General features: G+C 45.3%; 2 protein-coding genes across 3 annotated transcripts in view; one reads left to right on the forward strand and one right to left on the reverse strand.

The window, feature by feature from the left end:
* Positions 1 to 1,762, forward strand: part of Pitrm1 (pitrilysin metallopeptidase 1) — a 30,906-nt gene extending 29,144 nt beyond the window's left edge. Inside the window, exons 25-27 of the mRNA XM_005365397.3 lie at positions 210 to 355; positions 1,149 to 1,251; positions 1,371 to 1,762. Coding sequence (XP_005365454.1) covers positions 210 to 355; positions 1,149 to 1,251; positions 1,371 to 1,464 — 343 coding nt within the window. The 3' untranslated portion in view covers positions 1,465 to 1,762. The remainder of the gene's footprint in view (positions 1 to 209; positions 356 to 1,148; positions 1,252 to 1,370) is intronic.
* A 940-nt stretch (positions 1,763 to 2,702) lies between these two features.
* Pfkp (phosphofructokinase, platelet) overlaps positions 2,703 to 20,941 on the reverse strand; it is a 63,740-nt gene continuing 45,501 nt past the window's right edge. Inside the window, exons 16-22 of one of the 2 annotated variants that reach the window (XM_013353114.2) lie at positions 15,551 to 15,703; positions 10,967 to 11,131; positions 9,548 to 9,609; positions 9,048 to 9,159; positions 6,673 to 6,772; positions 3,789 to 3,891; positions 2,703 to 3,152 (exon numbers count right to left, since the gene is read on the reverse strand). In XM_013353114.2, coding sequence (XP_013208568.1) covers positions 2,996 to 3,152; positions 3,789 to 3,891; positions 6,673 to 6,772; positions 9,048 to 9,159; positions 9,548 to 9,609; positions 10,967 to 11,131; positions 15,551 to 15,703 — 852 coding nt within the window. In that variant the 3' untranslated portion in view covers positions 2,703 to 2,995. Of the gene's footprint in view, positions 3,153 to 3,788; positions 3,892 to 6,672; positions 6,773 to 9,047; positions 9,160 to 9,547; positions 9,610 to 10,966; positions 11,132 to 15,550; positions 15,704 to 20,558; positions 20,712 to 20,941 lie in introns of both variants that reach the window. The other variant, XM_005365399.2, reaches the window with a different exon arrangement.

The following is a 20,941-nucleotide window of genomic DNA, read 5'->3' on the forward strand; positions in this document are numbered from 1 at the left end:
TTAAATAGGGTGTGTGCTGTGAGGTGTTATTTTATCAGATTTAAATTCCCCAGAGACATTGCTCTGTCAGTGGGCTGTGTAGAGTGTAGACTATCAGATTTAAAAAAACAAAAACAAAAAAAAAAACTAAAGCTGTTAAGTCCACATGATTATCATAGCTCCCTTGCCCCTGACATAATGCTTCAGTATTGGCTCTTTCGGGTTTCCAGGGATCCAAACTCCATAGAAACACTCCAGTCTTTTGGGAAGGCTGTAGACTGGGCTAAGTCTGGAAAGTTCACCCAGCAGGACATTGATGAAGCCAAGCTTTCTGTTTTCTCCGCTGTGGATTCTCCTGTTGCCCCATCGGCTAAAGGTACTTCAAGGGCCGGTAACCTGCGTGCATGGTTTCCTGGGGCAGAATTCCAGACAGTTTTCTTAGTCATGGGTCTGACTCACATGAATGAAACACAGTAGCAGCTATGTTCTTTCAGAGTCTCCCATCTCTGTCCTTTGACCTCCTGAACACTGACCTTAAAAACACCTCCACCAGTAAAGTACTTGTTAAGCGGGAGTTCAGACCTGAGTTGAATCCATGTAAAAATTCAGGCATAGTGGTAGGTACTTCTTAATCCTAACACAGGGAAGTTGGGGACAGGTAGATCCTTGAGGCTCACTGGTCAGACAGCCAGCAAACCCTACTTGGTGAGCTCCAGGCTAGTGAGGGTGGCCCTGTCCCAAAAACCAAGGTGGGTGGAGCTGACTAGATGGCTCAGCAATTAAGTGTGGTTATTGCTCTTGCAGAAGATCTGGGTTTGGGTCTTAGCATCTGACTCTGCCAATTCACACCTGCTCCCAGGGGATCCTATAGCTAGTTTGAGTAAAGGAAGGCATTTTGACACAGCACAAGACTGGCCACATTGTTATTCGATGCTGCTTTTCTTTGTAGTATTGTTACCCATGTGACCTATACTGACTCTTCATCCGTACTCTGAGGAAGGGAGTCTATAATGGGCTCGGTACCATTTTATAGAGGTGGATATCAAGCTGAATGTCTCTTGCACTTGTAGAGCACACCATTAAGTGGCATGAGTGTCGCACTATATTTTGAGCACAAAGGCCCCTGTGCAAGCCATTTCCCCAGCCATCCTTGTGGTTTTAATTTTCAGGAATGGACCACTTCTTGTATGGCCTCTCGGATGAGATGAAGCAGGCTTACCGGGAACAGCTCTTTGCTGTCAGCCATGACAAACTGACCTCTGTGAGCCATAAGTGAGTATGTGTGCCCTGGCTTCCTGTGTTAGCTGGGGGAAGGGAAACTCAGAAAGGTGAGGCTTCCTGTTGACCACTAACAAACTAGAAAACGGTCCAATGTGCCATCTTCCTTGCAGGTACCTTGGCATCGGGAAGAGCACACACAGCCTGGCTATACTCGGACCAGAGAACCCAAAAATTGCCAAAGACCCATCATGGATCGTAAGATAATGAGTTTCGCATATTTCCGAGTCTCTTTTAAGAAACCAGAGGCTCTTAAAAACTGAGCCTCTGAACCACAAGGGTTGCTGGTTTGTTTTTTGTTGTTCTAAAAATCATAGATATATTAAAAATCTGACCAAAGATGTCTACCAACTTACAAGTTGGGCAAAAACTTCAGAAAATACTGTGATGAAGAAATTCGTTGACATTATCATGCATTAAATGGCAAAAGTGAACAAATTAAAGTTTTGAAATGTTACTAAGCCTAGAACATTTATTTTGAGAATAAAAGTCACCTCTGACCTACCTGGGCTTTAGTCATTATTTTAAACATTTTACTACTTTAAAATTAGTTTTTGGGCCTTCATTCTTTTACAAAAAGAAGAAGAACAAACGAATGAATATCCATTTGGAGAAATAGCTCAGCAACTAAGAGCACTTGCTGCTCTTTCAGGGGACCAGAGTTAGGTTCCCAGAACCCATGGAGCATCTCATACCATCTGTAACTTGTTTCTGGGCATCTGATGTCCCACTACATGAATTTAGTGATGTACGTGTAAATAACTAAAATCATAAACCCGGAGTTAATAATGTTCTCCACCTGTATGATCATCAGTGTCAAAGTCCCAGACCAGCACTGTGGGGGGGGGGGCGCGGCGAGGGGGGGGCGCGGGGTAATAAAGAGCATGACAGGGCGAGAGGGAGGGAGGGGAGGAGAGAGAAGATAATCTGCACACGTATGCATGTGGAGGTCAAGAGAAGACTTCCTGTGGTTTCCTTCAAGCATCATCTACCATGTTTTGTTTTGTATTTTGAGACAGGGTCTCTCACTGGCCTGGAGCTCACTAAGCAGGTTAGGACTGGCCAGCACACCAGAGATCTGTCTGTCTCTGCTAGTACATGCTATTACACCTAGTTTTTTTAATTATTATTAATGTGTCCTGGGGATCAAACTCCTGCTCTGACCCATCCCTTTCAGTAAAGCCCACAAGAGTGCCCGATGTTCGCTCAATGGCACACAGCTGGTGTCAATCACAGCGTCTTCTTTCCCCTCCTTTCAAGACTCTGTTGGCTTAGCCCCTATCTGTACCTGCCCCGGGGTATCTAAGGAGACTTTTCTAACCTCTGTCCATAAAACTGATGAGGAAACCCTTGGCCAGGAAAAAGCACCCTGAGGTTTCAGGCTCCTACTTAGAACAATGAACTACTGAAAACAGTAAATAAACAAGAAACAATAAAGGACCATGGAAGTTGTAGCCAAATGTTTAATTCCACAAGACACATGGTAAAGCACAAGACAGTACCCTGTACAGTAGAAAACAGACACTGGATCAAGCACATGGGGCTGGGTTTCCTTTCTCGGGCTCTGATGAGTCGATTATGGCAAGTGGTGCTCTCTGATTATTACTGCTGACAATACCAGGTCAACAATACTTGCATTAAAGTGCTCATAAATAACTATGTTACAAAAAGCATGGTCCCTGGGGAACATTACAGGCTTCCCTAGACAAGTGTGTAGGTCAGGTGATAGCATGCTTGATCAGATGGCTGCCGGTTCTCCATGGGAGGTGGCGTGGTGGTGTCCCAAGGACTCCAGCTTGCCTGCATCAGACACATCATAGCTCGCCTTGTACTTGGCCAAGATCTTCATAAGAGGCCGCAGTTTCAGCCACCACTGCTCCTTGGGGATCCGGTGCCTGGCAGGAAGACAGGTCAGCCATCAAGTATTACATTTTGTACTGAAGACAACTCCCAACTGCTACAGGCTGCTGGGAGCTGTTTGAAAAGCCTCCCCAAAAAAGATGAGCCTGGCTTTGTAGTGCAGTAATCTGAATAAATATGGGATGATATGGCAACTGTTTTTAATTTCAAAACAAGGTCTTACTTACTTAAGGGTGGCCTTAAAAAAGATGAAAAGTATTGCACCATACCCAGTATATGTGTGTTTGTGTGTATGTGTGTGTGAGTATACATTCATGTCTGTCTTTGCGTGTATGTCTGTGTGTGTGTGTATATATGCATGTATATTACTGGAGATTGAATGTAGTGCCCTACACAGCTAGGTACAATTGCTCTTTATATGTTTAGTGTTTTGAAGTAAGATCTCACCATGTTGTCCGATCTGACCTTGAACTTAGGATTCCCCTAAAACAGCCTTGCAGTCTTGGGATTGTAGGCCTGTTCTACCACACCAGAAAAGCTCATAGATTACCTAAAACAGGTCAGTAAGTGAGCTGCATCCAGTAGCCAGGGTAGCACTGGTGATCTGCCCTCACAGCTCCTAGTTCTCATTCCTTCTCATGAGATTGAGGTAAGGCACATTTTTAACTTACTCAAAATCCGTTTCTTTCTTCAATTCCACCACTGGTTGAAACAGAAGGTCTCTTTTGATTATTCCCAGGACACAAATGGAGTCATCGCTAACAAATTTTTTCCCTGTGGAAAGTTAAAATAAGAAATCTAAGAGATACTCAGCATACTGGGTGAGCATATCTCATAGCCTAGGAGAGACAAGACAGCAAAGGGAGAGAAACCACCAGAGACCATATCTGGGTATCAAGGAGAGAAGTGCAGCTCTTCAGAGGCCTTCTCAGGAGTGCTCACTCAGTGCCAAGCCAGGGAGGGTGTGGAGACAGCTGTCCAGTCTCTCAAGGAGACCTATATGACCAGGGTCCTTCCCAGACTGCCAACACAGCTCTGGTCTTTGAGCTCTGTCCCTTCAAGGTTCCTCCAGGATCGGGTACAAAGAGGCCTAGATTGTGCTGGGGTCTTCTTTATGGCACACACCCAAAGAGGAGCCCTTTACCTATCTCCCACCTACATACAGTACACCTACCAGATACGGGCTACTAGTCGGAGAGGTTCCTGGAAAGGAACATTTTCTAGAATGCTTGTCAAGTATTTAATTCACTAAATGGTGTAATAAGCAAATATGCTCAAATTGCAAGAAGAGGGCTGGAGAGATGGCTCAGAGGTTAAGAGCATTGCCTGCTCTTCCAAAGGTTATGAGTTCAACTCCCAGCAACCACATGGTGACTCAAGCTGCAAGAAGACTTCACTTTAATAGTAAATGCTCAAGGACAAACTGGGAAAGGAAGTCTAGGTAGAAAGAAAGAATACAAGAGTATGAAGTGATGTAGAAAAATTATCAGGAGAAAAAAAGCCAGAGTCAGGATTTCGAAAATACTACAAGTCGGTTGGAACTATATATATATATATATATCCATTTTGTAGAGTGCCACTTTTGTAACCCACATGCTGGTCACTGTGTGGGTTTGTTCTGATGAGGACACACCTAGGTGACTGATAGAGAAGCCTGAGGGGAGAGGGTGCCAAAACCCTGGAGCAAACAGCCATCCTGAAAAGGGAATGGGATCTAGGAATGCAGGCCTTAAAAGGGAATGGTGCAAAAAGTTTCATGCAAAGTTTTGATAATGTAAATGATTTTAAACTGTCCTAGAAAATGTAAGTCACAAAAGTTATCAAAGAAAGTGTGTTATTCCATTGAGCGTGAATGAAATCCATGTCGCACTCAAATCTTTCCACAAAGGAAACTGGAGGTTTTGACAGATGGTCTCACAGGAAGGGTCTACAAATCCTGCAAGCTAAACTCCCATGTCACACAGACTGTAAAGGAAACTGCCCCATCCCCCCTTCAGTTTCAAACATGACCCCATGGAAAATACCAGTGGGGAAACAGCTGGCACATGGTTTCTATCACCAAAACAAGTGTCCTACACCAAAGCCTTGCAACATCTGAGAAGTCTGGGTGTCAGTCATGGGCCGGGTGGGTGCAAAGGAAACCAGGGTGCCTGTGAGTGAGCAAAGGACTGATGAGACTTGCTGGGAGCATGCACCTGGGTGGGTGGGGGAGAGGGACAGACCCCCAGACACTACAGCATATTGAGTCAAGCGATTTGGAGACACCTGAAGCATTAGTTGGTCTGAGCAGTTCAGTTTTATTGTGTGTGTTCATCAGTGTGTGAACAAGACCATCCCAGAAGTAGAGAAAGAAAGACACCCTTCCTTCATACAACCTAGAAAGCCAAGCCAGATTACACCATGAAGGTGTATTCACTTCATAGTGACATTCTAGAATTCTTGAAGAAATCATAGGAATGGTTCTTACAAAATCCCAAGGTTGCCTCTTTAGGAGAAAATAAGATATTGAAGAAAGACAATATTTAGGACCCGCAGCCATACATTAGGTGGAGAGAGAACCCAAGTCAGAAATCTCCATCAGATCCTTCCCCTTAGAGCTCAGGGAATCCTGAAGAAGAAGGGGAGAAAAACTGTAGGAACTAAAGGGACAGAGGACACCATGAGAACATGGCCTACAGAATCAACTAAGCGGGGTTCATGAGGCCTCACAGAGACTGAAGCAGCAATTCCCGAGCCTGTGTGAGTCTGCGCTAGGTCCTCTTCATATACGTTATGGTTGTTAGCTTGGCTTTTGTGGGACTCCTAACAGTGGGAGTGGGAGCATCTCTGATTCTTGCCTACTCTTGGGACTCTTCCTGGGTTCCTCACCTAGCCTTGATACGAGGGTTTGTGCCTAGTTTGCTGTTTTGTGTTATGCGACGTTCAGCTGATATCCCTGGGAGGCCTGCTCTTTTCTGAAGGGAAATGGAGGAGTGGATCTGGAGGAGAGGGGAGCCTGAGAGAAGTGGAGGGAGGGAAAACTCATCAGGAAGTACTGTATGACAGAATAAAAACATCAAAAACTAATATTTAGGGTTTTAAGAAGGAAAATAGGACGGCCTTCCCAGTCAGTTGCTCATATTTCCCACCCAATTATACAGTTGCCTGTGAATCAAATCAATGAACAGATGTTAGATAACCTAAATAGAAAGATCCTGACCGTGCTTCATGACACCACAGAAATAAATAAAAGTTACATTTTACAGTCTTGCTAATGGTGAGCAGTGTGTGCCCGGCAATCTTCTGAATAACAAGAATGCTACCAAACTACGTGTCACCTGTTGCTAACAACAGAAATAAAACGTTTATTTTTATTAATTATGTTTCACTATAACCTAGAGAAGTTATAAATGGTATTCAGTACGCACACAAAGGAAAGATAAGACAGTATGCTGGGCATCTCGATGGCAGATTTAAAGGAGAAGGAAAGACACCGTAGCTTTGATAACACAGGGTTCCCCGTGAGGAAGCTGAGGCACCTCACGCTGCGCATCCATTCTCCCGACAGACTCCTACCTGTGCCCTGGGACCCCTTCAGTTTGTCTGTGATCCACTCCATCGCTCTGGCAGAGATTTTGGTTCCAAAGTTTCTATCGAATGGAGAAGGTGATCCCCCCTGTGGTGGGCAAGTTATGTGAAATATAAATCATACAGCGATTTCTCTAGATTTTTTAAAAATAAATAATACCATAACTTAACAAGATCCATGTGCTGTTCAGAACTGCAAATCTGCGAATGTGGCTTGGTTTTACATATAGAGGACAAGAAGGAAAAGAGGACCGTGAGTGCTGGAGCCTCACCTCAGCCTGCCATACAGCCTTGCGGTGTTCTCAACTAAGTAAGTAAGCTATCATTCTCTCTCTCTCTCTCTCTCTCTCTCTCTCTCTCTCTCTCTCTCTCTCTCTCTGAGTGGTACAGGCATGTGCGAATGCAGCTGTGCTCATCTGTATGTCAACATGCAGTAGGCAGACAAGGCACCAGGTGGCTACCTCTGGCTTTCCGACAATTGGCTTGACCGGGGTCTCTCACACAATGAGAAGCTCCCCATTTAGGCAAGGCTGCCTCGCCGGCTAGTTTTCTCCGTCTGTCTGTCTCAGTGTTGGGGTTACAGGCACGTGCAGCCATGCCTGGCTTATTATGCGGGTGCTGGAGGTTCAAATCCCGGTTCTCATTCTTGCAGAGTCATCTTCCCAGCCCAGTAAGATCTGGGATGAGTGGAAACTTTCTTTACTGATAAAACTTGGTGGACCCACAGAAACGAGAGAGCACATATTCCTGCTCATCCTAACTTCAGGAGTTCACCTTTTGAAGGACGTTAGTGGCTCCTGGCTTCAAAGTTCCCTCAAGTGGCTCTCTTCACTGACTAGCAAATAGCAGTTATCAGTGATCTCTGAATTTGATTGAGACTTCCTCAATGAATAATGTGGAAGAGCCATCATGGCTGACTCCTGCTGTCAACCTTAGGCCTCCTCATACAACAGACAAACATGTACATCCATACCAGAAAAAGGGAAAGGGGGCGTGTCTTAGTCAAGAGACACCATGACCACAGAAGCTCTTAGAAATGAAAACATTTCATTGTGGGCTAGCTAACAGTTCAGAGGTTTAGTCCATTATCATCAATGGAGAGTAACATGCAGGCAGATATGGTATGGGAGAAAGGGCTGAGTTCTACATCTTAATCCATAGGCAACAGGAAGTGAACTGTCTCACTCACTGGGTGTGGCTAGAGCTTATATAAGAACTCAAAGGCCACCTTCACAGTGACTCACTTCCTCCATTCAGGCCACGCCTCCCAATAGTGCTACTCTAGTGAATGACAGGCCAATCATTCAAACTTGAGTCTGTGGGGGTCATACCCAAACCACCACAGTACATATACATACATGAGTAACACACACACACATGAATGATGATAAAAAGTTCCCTATATTGCACACAGGTCAGCAAATAAGGAACAATGGGACTACTGAATCCCAGGCTGACCTCCAGTCTTGTCACCTAGGCACACTCATTTTTCATAAATCGAGAGTATTTTTAAAAAGACAAAGAAAAAAATTGCCATTATGCTGGAGGTAGAGAAGTACTTCTGTATCACCAAATGATCTTGATTTGGCCAAAGTGTCAAATAAATGCCACGGCCTCATATCCCACCTTATGAAATGCTGATATTTACTTCAACAAAATAATCAGAGTATTACTTCTTGTCTACACAGAAGCTGATTGTTTTCCCCTTAAAACTCCTGCTGTGGTTTGAGTATGGAATCTTCCCCTAAAGGCTCAAGCCTTAGAACATTTGGCCCCCTACTGGGGGTGGAGCTTGAGATAGACTAACTGGAAGAAGTCAGTCATTGAGGAAGCTCAGCTGATGGCTCTTGGCTCCACCCCACTTCTTCCTGCTTGCCCTCTGCCTCCAGACTGTAGATTCAAAGTGAGCAGCTGCCTCAGACTCCTTCCTCCATACCTTTCCCACCATGATTGCTCTAGCCCCTTTCACTGTTGGCCCGCATAAATCCTTCCTCCATTAAGCTGTTTTTTCTCAGCTTTTTGATCAGGACCATGAGAAGAGCAACTGAGCATTTCCCATAAACCCCGGCTATCACAGAAGACAGAGAATCCTAAAGATCATGGCATTTGACATGACTTAAGATTTTGAGTTTGAAGCCAGCCTGGTCTACAAGATCTAGTTCCAGGACAGGCTCCAAACCTACAGAGAAACCCTGTCTTGAAAATACATACATACATACATACATACATACATACATACATACATACATACATGATATATGATACTTACAATAATCAACAATTTCAGAATTTACTCATGCTCACTTCTCACAGAACAGCACCATCTAAAGGGGAGCCCTGGAGGCGCAGGGATCACAGCCTACCTGCTGCATGTGGCCCAGCACGTTTTTCCTACAGTCAAACACCCCTTTGCCTTCCTCTGAGTAGAGCTGGTAAATGAAGTCAGTGGTGTAATTTACACTGCAGCTTTCATTTCTGAAATAAAGGTAAAGGATTCGAGTTCACTCAGGGCCAGAGAGAGAGTCTGAGGGCTTTCCGGAGAACACCTCCAGCCAGCCAGACGACTCGAGGCGCAGTCACATCCCACACCAGCCCTCTGCCTCTCTGCCCCTCCTCTGACTCAGTATATTTTTCCCTTTCTTCCTAAAGGCCAGGAGGGCTGAAGTAAATGAATGGTGGTGTCTTGAAAACAACAATGTGTAGATTATAGAGAAAAACCAAACTATAGATAATTGTGCCCGTGTTCCTTCAACATTCATAGAATCAGCAGCAAAGGAAAGGTACTGCTGTGGTTTAGATCACATGACAGCTTCTGCCCACGAACCCTCACCTAAAACGGAAGAACAGAAATCCTTCCCATTACCTGAGTACCAGGCCCCTCTGGATGGTGGTCTTCATTTTCTCTGTCAAGTGCTCCACGTTGGACTAGAAAAGAAGGTCGTATTAGTCCATCAGACAGTACGCTTACTGGGCACCTGCTGTAATACCATTTGTGCTAGAATGTAACATCAATAGGAACACGTCAGCTGCTTCTATGACTTTAATGTTTGGGGGGTATTCCAGTACACAAGAGTACAGTGGGTAATGGGAAAAAAGATGGCATTGATAGTAAACCAGATAAACATGGAATGTGTAAGAGGTGGGGCTATGTTATTGGACATATCTATTAGTAAATGAATATGGCCCCATCCCCAAATAAGTTTCCCTCTTAAAATACTTATTCTATACATTTGCCTAACACATGCATTTCTTTTTTAATGTTCATGAGTTCAATGGTAAGTTTTCATGGTCAACCTATCACAATCCACACCCACCTAAGAGACTCTGGACTATCAGGCTGGGTCTGTGGGTGTGGCTATGAAGAATTAGCTTGATTATGTGAACAGAGGAGGAAAGACACACTCATTGTGGGTGGCACCACTCCCTAGGAAAGGGATTCTGAGCTATGTACAAGAGATATCTAGCGGATGGCTAACACACAGGCATTTGCTCTCTGTGCTCTTGACTAGCACGTGACTAGCAGTCTCAAGTTCCAGCTGCTTTGGCCTCCCTGGAATGATAGAGCGTACCCTGGAACTAGGAGCAAAATAAACCCTTTCTCCCTAAGTTGCTTTTGCCTGGGTATTCTATCATAAGAATGGGAAACAAAGCTAAGACAGTGACAAACAAAGTTTCAATAGGCCTAACAGATGTAATTTAAAAACCAGGTCTCATTATGCAAGTGATTTATACTAAACATTGGGAAAGCATTTCATCTTTCTCAAAAGAATGACCATTTAAAAATACATACACATGCATAAACAGAGAGAGAGAGAGAGAGAGAGAGAGAGAGAGAGAGAGAGAGAGAGAGAGACCCTTTAAGAGCACTTTCAGGTCTTGACAGGACCCAGCCTTTGTTCTCAGCTTCGGTGAAGCATATGGTGGCTCACAACCATCCTTAACTTCAGTTCTAGGGGATCCGGCACCCTCTTCTGGCCCATGAGGTGTTCAGTACACACGTACTGGCAATATATATATATATATATATATATATATATGCATATATATATATATATATAAAATATCAATACACACAATAAGGACCCTCAAGCCTCGGTAGTCTTGGCCACCCATCCAGAGACCTCCTAGGACTCAAGTCTAAGCATTTGAATTTGGAGATGACAACGGAAAAGCAAACAGTGTGCCACGTTTTCCAACACCGTCTCCAGTCTTAGGAAATAAGGTCTCTTTACTCGGCACTGTTAAACGAGGTACTCTCGGAGTCAAGCATGGATTGACTTACCTGTAAATCTCTGATGTCAAATGGCTCTTCAAAGATGTAGGCAGCGTCGGCTCCCGCTGCGAGTCCCCCCATGTTGGCCAGGTAGCCACAGTATCCGCCCATGGTCTCAATGATGAACACCCGGCGCTTGGTCCCACTGGCCGACTGTTTGATTCGGTCACACGTCTGGCCACAGACAAGGAGATCCGTCATTTGAATCCAGGATCTTAGCCAGTGCCACGCGTGCACTAGCCCAGGGCCTACTCTCCCCATGAGCTGCATGTCCCTCCACCAAACCTGAGCGTGCAGTAGCAAGCATTGGGTACAGAGAGGAGCGGTAGAAAAAAGTGCTTAGGTGCAGCCTGGGAGTCAAAATCTCTGTGATCACTTGCGGTGGAAGCCTGGCTGGGCCATTACCCTGGAGACCCAAGTCAGCTCACTTGCTTTTCTGTCTGAATATGTCCTCGCTGAAAGGATTTTTGCAAGTCAATACCTAGCTGGTAGAATTTATATTCCCAAGGAAATGTTGATTACCTGGTTTCCTGGATGCCATCTTTGCTTTCCTGATCTTGTTTTGTTGTGAATAGTTGTGATATTAGGTTGGTTTACCTTAGGTATATGCTTGGGTGTTTCATAGGGTACCTCTGTCCATAGAGAACAGCTTCTTGGACAAAGGCATCCAGAGACATCTTCCAAATACTGGCATCAGGTTTCACACTGAAACACGACTCACCCACCGCCTTACACATGCAACACCAGTGTAGATGCCACTCATTTCTGCTCCATATCTGTTCTGTACCTAAAAACTGACATCCGTATATGCAATCCAACCAGAATGTGTTCTTGCCCTCTTCAAAACCCTGCAGCACTGAACTTTTAAGTATGCATTAAAGCCTTTCTATGGAACGCACAGCCCTGCCAATTCCCATCACCATGTCCAACTCCCAGCTCCAGTTGCTGTCCTAACACAGGGATATGCTGCTCTCTGAACCTTCATGGGACTGTCATACACAGGGACAGTGAAGAACTGTGCATAGAAGCCCCCAAAGGTATTCCATTCATATGCCCCGGAATGCCATGAGCCTTCTCTTATACAAGTAAGTACACAATCTTGAGATGGGATTATTCCAGATTATCTAAGAGAGCCTTGAGTGTCATTGTAAAGGGAGCAAAGGAAGCCAGGACATAGAAACAGGCTACTAGACAAAGGAGCGAGAAACTTCATGCTGGCTCAGAGGACGCAAGAGAGGTCGGGGTTCTGGCCTGCTAAGGATGCAGGTCAGAAAATTAGAAGACATAGCAACAGCCTCTCTGTCCTGGAGCTCGCACCTTGACTTCTCTGACCTCTGCCCCAGACAGCCGTGAGCAAATGGTACTCTGGCTACACAACATGTGTGCAGCCATTTATTACGACCATAGGAAGCTCACTCAGACTGCATCCTGCTCTTAGCTGTGACCTGCGACCCAGTTAAAAAGACACTGAGTGACCTCCAGGACTGGACAGTCCCTATGTAGGGATCCTCGGGATTCTGTGTCCTCACTCTCTTCACGCAGTACTCTTCCTGCAATGTATGCAGATTAGATTTGGGTATTTCCTCCTCTCTGGATACCATTCTTTTAAGGACAGGAACCCTGGGATGGGATAATGCCACTCCACAGCCAGCTGTGCCTGCAACGCATCAGATGCTCAACACTGAGCTACTTGCCCTGCCTGTTAGTAGTCCAGAGCTGAGAGGACAGTGACAGCATGATGGGAGAAGGGACACTGGGGACTGTAACAGCCACAGATCTATAGGGGGAGCAGAAAGTGAGTCTTCGCACCAATGTCCACTAACTCTCTGGTCATTTTTACATGATCACTTTGAGTTACATTTAAGAGACCATGCTTAAGAACAAACACAGATTTTATGAAAAGCATTCGAATCTGCAATTTCTCTTGTAGATCCCCCTGCCCAAGAGTATTTACTATATGCTTTGGTGGGTGGGAAGCTCTCAATTCCCAGGCAACAGAGATGTAACCAAGGAAGAAGGATCAATGTTGTACTGAACCTCTCTCTAGGACATTCAAATACTGAAAGGGCCACTGTGTGGTCTTTGTTACAGAGCCATCCTGCAGGGAGGAAAGCTGCAGATCTGCATGGCTGGGCTAAGGCAGGTGGCCAGTCAGGGAGCAAAGCCACATGGGCTACTTTTCTAATTTAGTTTTTCCCACTATGCCCATTCTATTGCCCACTAATCCTTAGAACTAGTCACTTGATGATACAAGAATATTACTAAGAAAGATGCCTTTGGACACAAGGCCCATTTATACAAATGTCTTAGCTCTGATCCAAATGGACTGTTGACGAAACAAAAAGAAACTGATTGGACTATATCTGACATGGAAGAAAAGTCTAGGCATTCTGTGGGCCACTGGCTGGAAGAACAAGGAGATGCGTTTGGGATGGTCTGCTCTTCCTATATGCGCTCATTACCCTGATTGCATCTGAGGACTTCAATTAGCTTCTTCTGAAAATAGGAAGACATCGTAGCCATGTCTCATTCAATTATTAAAAGTAGTATTGACATGGAAAGGGCCAGCCTACCAATGCCATCTGCCATGTGCTAAGGGGCCGCCCTGACTTCTGGCTGAGGGCAGGAACCGTTTGTGGTTCTCATCTCTTACGCTAGAACAAATGCCTCACAGCCAAGTTCATGGAGTTCCGAGGGCACAGATAGCATATCCTCTGGGTGAGCCTCTGGGAGTGGTCCTGCTGGAGGAAGAAGGTCAAGTCGCAGTTCAAACATCATGACCACTCTGCCACACATACTATCCTTCCAAAATGTAAATAAAAGGTAAGACAGTAAGGCTGAGTTCATCACAGAGCGCTTTTTTTTAAAGAAAGAAAGAAAGAAAGAAAGAAAGAAAGAAAGAAAGAAAGAAAGAAAGAAAGAAAGAAAACCAATAGACTTTAATGTGGGGGCAGTCATGTCTTACATGTTAAGAGCTTCCCTCTCCACTTGGCTCCTGACCCAAGAGAAGGTATTTCTTCTGAATACTCACTGAAGAACTTCGGTAGCCAGATAGGGAAGGAGCTAGGCAATGGGTCAGGGAAATCCTGTCCTGCTGTGTGCTGGCAGAGAAATGACTGATCCTCATTTCCCTGTCCGTGAAGCCAGTGTCCAAGGCAAAAGGCTAATGTATGTTGGATCATCTAGGACTTCTGCCTGTGATATCATCTGTCCATGGAGGTGTTTAGAAGGGAAAGTTCAGGGCTGTGCCTGGGCCGAAGGCATTCAATGACTGGGGTTCAATTGATAGGCTTGTTTGTGAGTCTGTTTAACACACAAAGAAATTAAACTCCAAAGAAGTCTGAATACAGACCAGGGGAGCTTCCGCACTGGTCTCAACAGAAAAGTTTCAAGGGAGATCCCTAGAGTATGGCAATCTGTTAAGTCCCATGCTAAGATCTTAGTGGAAAATTCAGATGCTTGACCCAACTGGGCATCTCCCTCTTTTCCTGCAATTTAACTTAGAAGAAAGAACTAAGAAATCTCTCCAGCAGCTGTAATTCTCTGCAAACTCTAGAGCAGGGCTCCTCAACCTTCCTGATGCTGCAGCCCTTTAATACAGGGCCTCATGTTGTGGGGATCCTCCCAAGCACAAAACTAGTTCCGTTGCTACATCATAACTGTAATTCTGCTACTGTTATAAATCATAATGTAAATGTCTGATATGCAGGATATCTGATATGTGATTCCTGAGAGCCACTGCTCTAGCAGCAGCTTGGATGTGAACGTCTTTAGTCAGAGGTCTGCTTGCCGCCCTTAGGAGGAGCTGAGCACTGTGAGACACTAACTCCACACGCCTGACTACCATCCCTTCTGCTGCTGTATAACCACTACCTGCGGCAATGGACTTGGGAAGCAAGCAGACATCCTCCTTTCTCAACAGCACCGAGTGTGTTCAGTTCTTTACCTGTGTTACAATGTGGACACCAGCACCTGCTGGTCCATCTGCCCACATAGTGTGTGGTAGGTAAAGCCACTTTCCTCTCAGAGAGTGACTTTGTCTCCTGGCATGCCTCTCATTACACCAGGAAGTCTTTCCAAGCAATGGCCTGGGTCTTCCTTTGTTTGAGCAGTTAGTTATATTGACCATGCTTAATCTGAGAGCGCTTATACTTACTTGCAGGGTATCTAGATCCAATCTACTGTGCTCTCTCCTGTGACTGTTCTCTCACTCTCCCCCGACATCACAACCCTAACAATGGGACTTTGGACCGAAGCAGTTGACCTTACCAGCAGTGATGTCCACAGCTCTCCTATTCAGATGGCACAGAAACACTATGGAGAGGCCCGCATAGAGCATTTTATCTTGAGTTAATGAAGAAAAGGCGCTCACCATGAAAAACAAGGAAACACTATCCTGTTATCAAAAATGTGGCCAAAAGGTAAACATACATTTTGGCTTAGTCCTTCTGAAAAAGTTTCCGATTAAGGTCAGACAGGGAAATGGTAAAGACCTTAAGTTGAAAGTTGGAGCTGACAGGTAGGCTTAGGGCAGAAGAAAAACTCATTAAGGTAAAAGAAGCAAAATGTAAGTAGAAGCAGAAGGTCTCTTACCTCAACAATCACACCCAGGCCAGTGTCAGAACCGATAGATATATCTGTGCCTGGGACATTGTTACTAACAGTGGCAGGCAAAACGCATATCGGGATGCAAAACTCCTCGTGGCTGTTTCGACCATCAGCCAGCATGACCGCAGCTTGGAAAGCCTGAAGCAGCAGGGCCATGGCAGTTAGAGGGGTACCAGTACATCACGTGCCAAGGCACTGGGCAAAAGGCAGTAACTTCAGGGATATGACAGGGAGGAGGGAACCAAGTAACCAGCAGGGAGTTGGTCCCCTTGGGTCAGCAGAGCCCATGAGAGGCCTGGATTGGCGTCTGAGTAGGTGGAGGGCATGCCACAACTATTCACGGGCTACAAGGTGTATCCCTCCGCCTTGTCCTTCTTGTCCCGCAGGAAGAAGACACAAGTGGCAGAGTCAAGGTGGTGCAAAGCAGGCAGCAAAGCAGGCATCAGGCCGAGGGGAAAAGGGTGCATCGTGGGTTAGTCATTAGATGGAACAGCTGCTCCTTTCTCGGCAGTACAGTGGAGGTGGAGAAAGAAAACAAAGTGGGGGGGGGGGCGTTTAAGCACAAAGCCAGTCCCAACACTTCTTTAGATGAGGGTGGGGTGTTGGGAGGAGCATATGGCTGCAAGGACGACATCAAATGACTGCCATCACCAATGCAGAGCTGGGTCACTGCACCACCGCCAACCGCTGCCGGGAAAAGAGACATGCATTTTACATTACCTGCAGGTCCCTCCGCTCCCCACTGGAAATACCTGTTTCCCTCCTGGAGGGGGGCAACCTTTCTGAGCCTTAGACAGTGCTTACAGGAAGTGAGATAGCTCATTTGGAACCTCAGCCACTGCTTCGGAAGGATAACTAGAAATCTCGGAGTTGGTTGTAAAGAAGTTTCCTAGCTGCTGTAGAGAGGTTTCAAATGCCTACCTCAGGTAGTCAAGCCAGGTTAGTGGGAGGATTCAGATCTACTCACCCACAGTTCCTAAATCCAGGCAGCCCCCAGAGTAAGGCAGAGTATTTTTAGCCCACTGTGGGCGGCAAGTCTGACCCATCAATCTTATTTATCCTTCTTAGTATAATCATCATCATCATAGGTTGCTGCATAATTATTGCTAGACTCTAGCATGGGACTCTGTCTCCCCACAAGGCAGCTGTAACGAATGCTATATGTTCTTTCTGCAACCAAATCATCCTCAGATTAAAAACCTGTATGCTCCAAGCATTCTAAACAGTGGGTCAAGGACCTGGGGTAAATTAGTCCTTAGAGTGTTCAGCTAAAGGTCAGACAGGGTCGCCAGCACGGTCCAGGGATAGGCTTTTCCTTATCCCCAACACAACCAACCCTCCACCTCCACCCCTGGTTGGCTCAAAGTCTTTTCATTGCTCTCCAAGTGCTCAGCTGTTTCTTGCTAAGGCTGTGGTTGTTATAATTGATTGCATTCAAAATCGTACCTTATGTCAAAGCAATCTGGATTAACCTGCTGGTCCGTGCCAGCCTCCTCAGAATTTTCTAGGAAATAGTTGTCATTTGCTTAGAACTATCTTAGCTAGATATTTATTAGGAATACATTATGGAGAAAGAAGCTGTGTCATTGAAAAGCCTCCCACTGGAAAGCAGAGTGCCTGGCAGCCCAGCCTTCCCTGTGGGTGGGGTAGGGACAGGGATGTATGAGGAGGGCAGGTGCCAACGGAGAGCGTTAGTGCTTAATTCCATTCTGACATAGTGATAGTTTTATTGCTGCAAGAGCTTTCTCCCCAGCATTTGTCCTCTGTTTCTGTTCCTCTCTAATCAACTGAAAGGAAAATGCCAGGAGGCCAGCCCTACCCAGGAAAAGCAGCAAACTGAGGAAACCATCCAAACATTCTTGCTGCTAGATCCTGCAGGAAGCAACAGCAATTTTTAAAACACCAATAAAGCTTCAGTAGACATTTTGACTGTACACACTTCAAAAGAAGATGACGCTACACAGTTATAAGGACCTAGGGAGGGCTATCCTCAGGGCTGTGTCATGTCACCTTCGTGGCATTTGGTGGCAGCGCACACTTAACTTGCTTTGGTTGTATTTTTTGACTAGAACAAAGCTTGGTGTCAATGGTAAGGAATAAAAACAAGTCCCATCGTAAAGCCAACACTGCAACACCAGACTTCTGAAGTGCCTGGTTTGAGATGTTACCCAGAGAACTTACCATTACCTTGCAGATACTGAAATCCATTCAAGGGATGCTCCTATCCCTGAGTATCATTGCTGGCAAGGGGGGAGCGATTAGCCAAGACAAGGATCAGTGCTCAATGGCAATGACGTTGTTTAATCCAACTGGAGAGGCTCGGGTTTGCTCACCTCAACAAGACAGACATTCTGAGACTGATATGTCCCTGTGGTGAGAACTGTCCCTCCCCAAGACCGTAAAGCAGTGAACAGCATGCCTGACCATGTTAGGGATTCCTCTCTCCTACCTCTGATGACACACAATGTCCTTCATCACCGCAGCTGTCTACTAGATATATAATCACCCAAAGCTGAGAAGTGCCTGACTTCCCAAACCTAAAGAAACAGTTGGTTCTGGGAGACAGCCATGGATGGTAAGCTCGGATGTTCTCCAGGGCCCTGGAAGAGGCTATTATCCTCTAGAAACAGATGAGTGTAGAGAAACAGGTGACTTAGTGCATACTTGTTCTTTAGAACACCTGCTTTAAGTTACCCAGTGAGGTTAGGCAACTACTCTCAGCTCCCTGCCCGCTCTGTACAGGGGCTTCCTAGATGCAGCAGCAGGAGGCATGGGTGCTTTGGGTAGAGTCTTCTCATGACCTCTTTTCCTAGACACAGTGTCAACCTCCCCTCATTTTTAGGTTAGCCGAATTCAGGTCCAACTTTCAACTATTAAAATGAACCTTCATTTGCCTTCACACCTCTTCACATTCTAGTCCCTTTACCTCCAGGATACACGAATGGACTCTGGCTGGTTTCCTTGTCCTCACTCGGCTATCAGCTCTCCAGAACGACGGCAACATTCACTAAGGTTATCTTTCCTGGCCCAGCTTCAGTCACCCACCTTGAGATCACAGAACCAAGATGACACGGCTCTCTGGAACCTCAGAAGCAATGAGCAACAGAGACCACACATCCACACCCACGCACCACACACCACCAAGCCTGTAGACCTCGGGAATGGTTACCTACCCACAACTCAGTGTTCGTTCTCACGCAGTACCACTAGCTTTGAGAAACTCAAATGAATAAAAAAAGAAAGAAATTAAAGAAAAACCATCACAAAATCTCTTTTAGGCAAGTAAAAGAAAGAGGGAGTAGGTAACTTTTTTCCCTTCTTCCTATTTTGAGTTTCAAATTTTCAACAATATGTGTATATTAAATATTCAAGTCTAGGACAAAATAATTATTAGCATGGGAGCTAAGAATCGTAAGTTATAATTATGGAGAAATTATAATAAAAAGAGAGAATCTTTCCTTCATGCCTGACAGTGCACACTGGATAGCCACGAGGAGATAAATACCCACCTTGGATGGCATCTGCAGAGGCTCCCACTAACTGTGACTGACAGTATGCAGGAGTGTCCAACCTTTCACCGTCTTGGCAGGATGCTGCCATCTACAAAGTTCACACTCAAGAACCATGCAATACCGTTTCCAAAAATAATTGGCAGAAATAATTCTCATAATATTTCAAATGCCTTCATGATTCTTTTTGGCTAGGCCACATTCATTGCTGCTCTAGGGCACAGGCCACCCACAGGCTACTGGTCAGAAGCACCTGCAAGCGGACTTCTAATTAGATGACAAGGAGCTTGTGAAAAAGAAACTCCAATTGCTTCCCCTGCAAATTCCTCCTATGTAAACTGTAGGCTGTAATTCAGCATCTGGAGTGCACAAAGCCCTGGGTCCCAATCCATTTTGTGACAGACACCCTTCTGTCCATTCACAGAGGAAGATCCATCAAGAGCCGGAATCCATCAACAGCAACACCAAAAGCAATAGCAGCAGTCACCAGACAGCACATGCAACACAGAAGAAGAAGTTAGTGATGGAAAATAAATAAAAGGGACATTGCCTCCAAGACACACCAGGCACGAGCCTCATTAAACAGAAAGAGAAACGTTTCCGAAATTCAGAAAAGCAAGAAATCAGCGTTAAGCGTTACTTACCATTCTGTGATTTATGGGAAAAGCAATGGGGATTTTTATCTACCAGGGCTAGAAATGAGTCGGGTGTCAAGAGCTTAAGAAAAATCAAAACCCTACAAAAATATGTATAAGAATTAGTTCTCCCAGAAAAGAAAAAAAGGCTTAAGAGTTAATGAAAACTGTTGGAATTCTGACTTAGTGATCTTCAACTCCCAAAGGAACGAACAAGTCTAATTTACAAATGTAACGCTGAAATGTGTATATTTTGTTACTTGCTTTTTACAAAGAGAAAAAACAATAAAAAAGCATCAATACTTTTGACTTAAGATTGCCAATTTATAAAAAGGGGAAAAGCAACAATAACAAACATAGCCAAAAATCCAGTGAAGTGGCAACAGGTGCTTCAGAAAATAGCATTATGAGTTATTTAGTTCTATCTCTACCCTTAAACATAGAGTAGAGAATGTTGGACACAGGATTTAAGTGCAATAAAAGGCTTAAAGGAAATTATATTCAGTCAAAACTTAGAAAACACTACATTGAGTATCAGATCAGAAAACACAGTGATTTAACCCTGCTTGAGCTCGAGTGAGCTGTCACTCCACGGGTCTCGGCAACGGAGTGACGTCGGGCTAGCAGCTGCTTGGGAGGACCCTTGGAAATAATTGGAGTGGAGTAAACGAGATCAAGGACTTTCAGAGTCCAAAAGAACTTTTAAAATGTGCTTTCCTGAAAAAAAAAATATTTAGTGCCCAACTGGTAGCTGGTAAAAGGCTACTTCTAGTGCCCTGGTAGATAAAAGGGTCCAGGCCTTGGGTTAGCATCAGCTGCACCTGCTTTGCTGGCAACACGCGCACTTACGTCTGTGATAGTGTTCAGAGCCGTGTCTGCCCCGATGCTGAAATCGGAACCCGGCACATTGTTGGAGACAGTAGCAGGAACCATAACCATAGGGACACAGAACTCCTCGTGTTTCTCCCGGGCAGCTGCCAGCTCTAGGAGTCCCAGGTAGGCCTGTCAGACAAGTGTGTGTGATTGTGGGGCCAGGGACACAGAGGGGGACGTGGTCAGCATGTGCCTGGGAGTGAGCGGACGTGGGAGAGTCTCAGGGAACTACTGCCACCACGGTGCACAGGGTACAGTACGGAGACCAGGGACTACTGAAAAATCAACACAGCTGAGTTAAGGGAACAAGCAAGGACAAGCAGCTGCCCAGGCACAAAGAGGAGACGCTGTATTCGCAT

Source organism: Microtus ochrogaster, unplaced genomic scaffold (genome assembly GCF_000317375.1).
Source record: "Microtus ochrogaster isolate Prairie Vole_2 unplaced genomic scaffold, MicOch1.0 UNK2, whole genome shotgun sequence".
Classification (NCBI taxonomy): Eukaryota; Metazoa; Chordata; class Mammalia; order Rodentia; family Cricetidae; genus Microtus; species Microtus ochrogaster.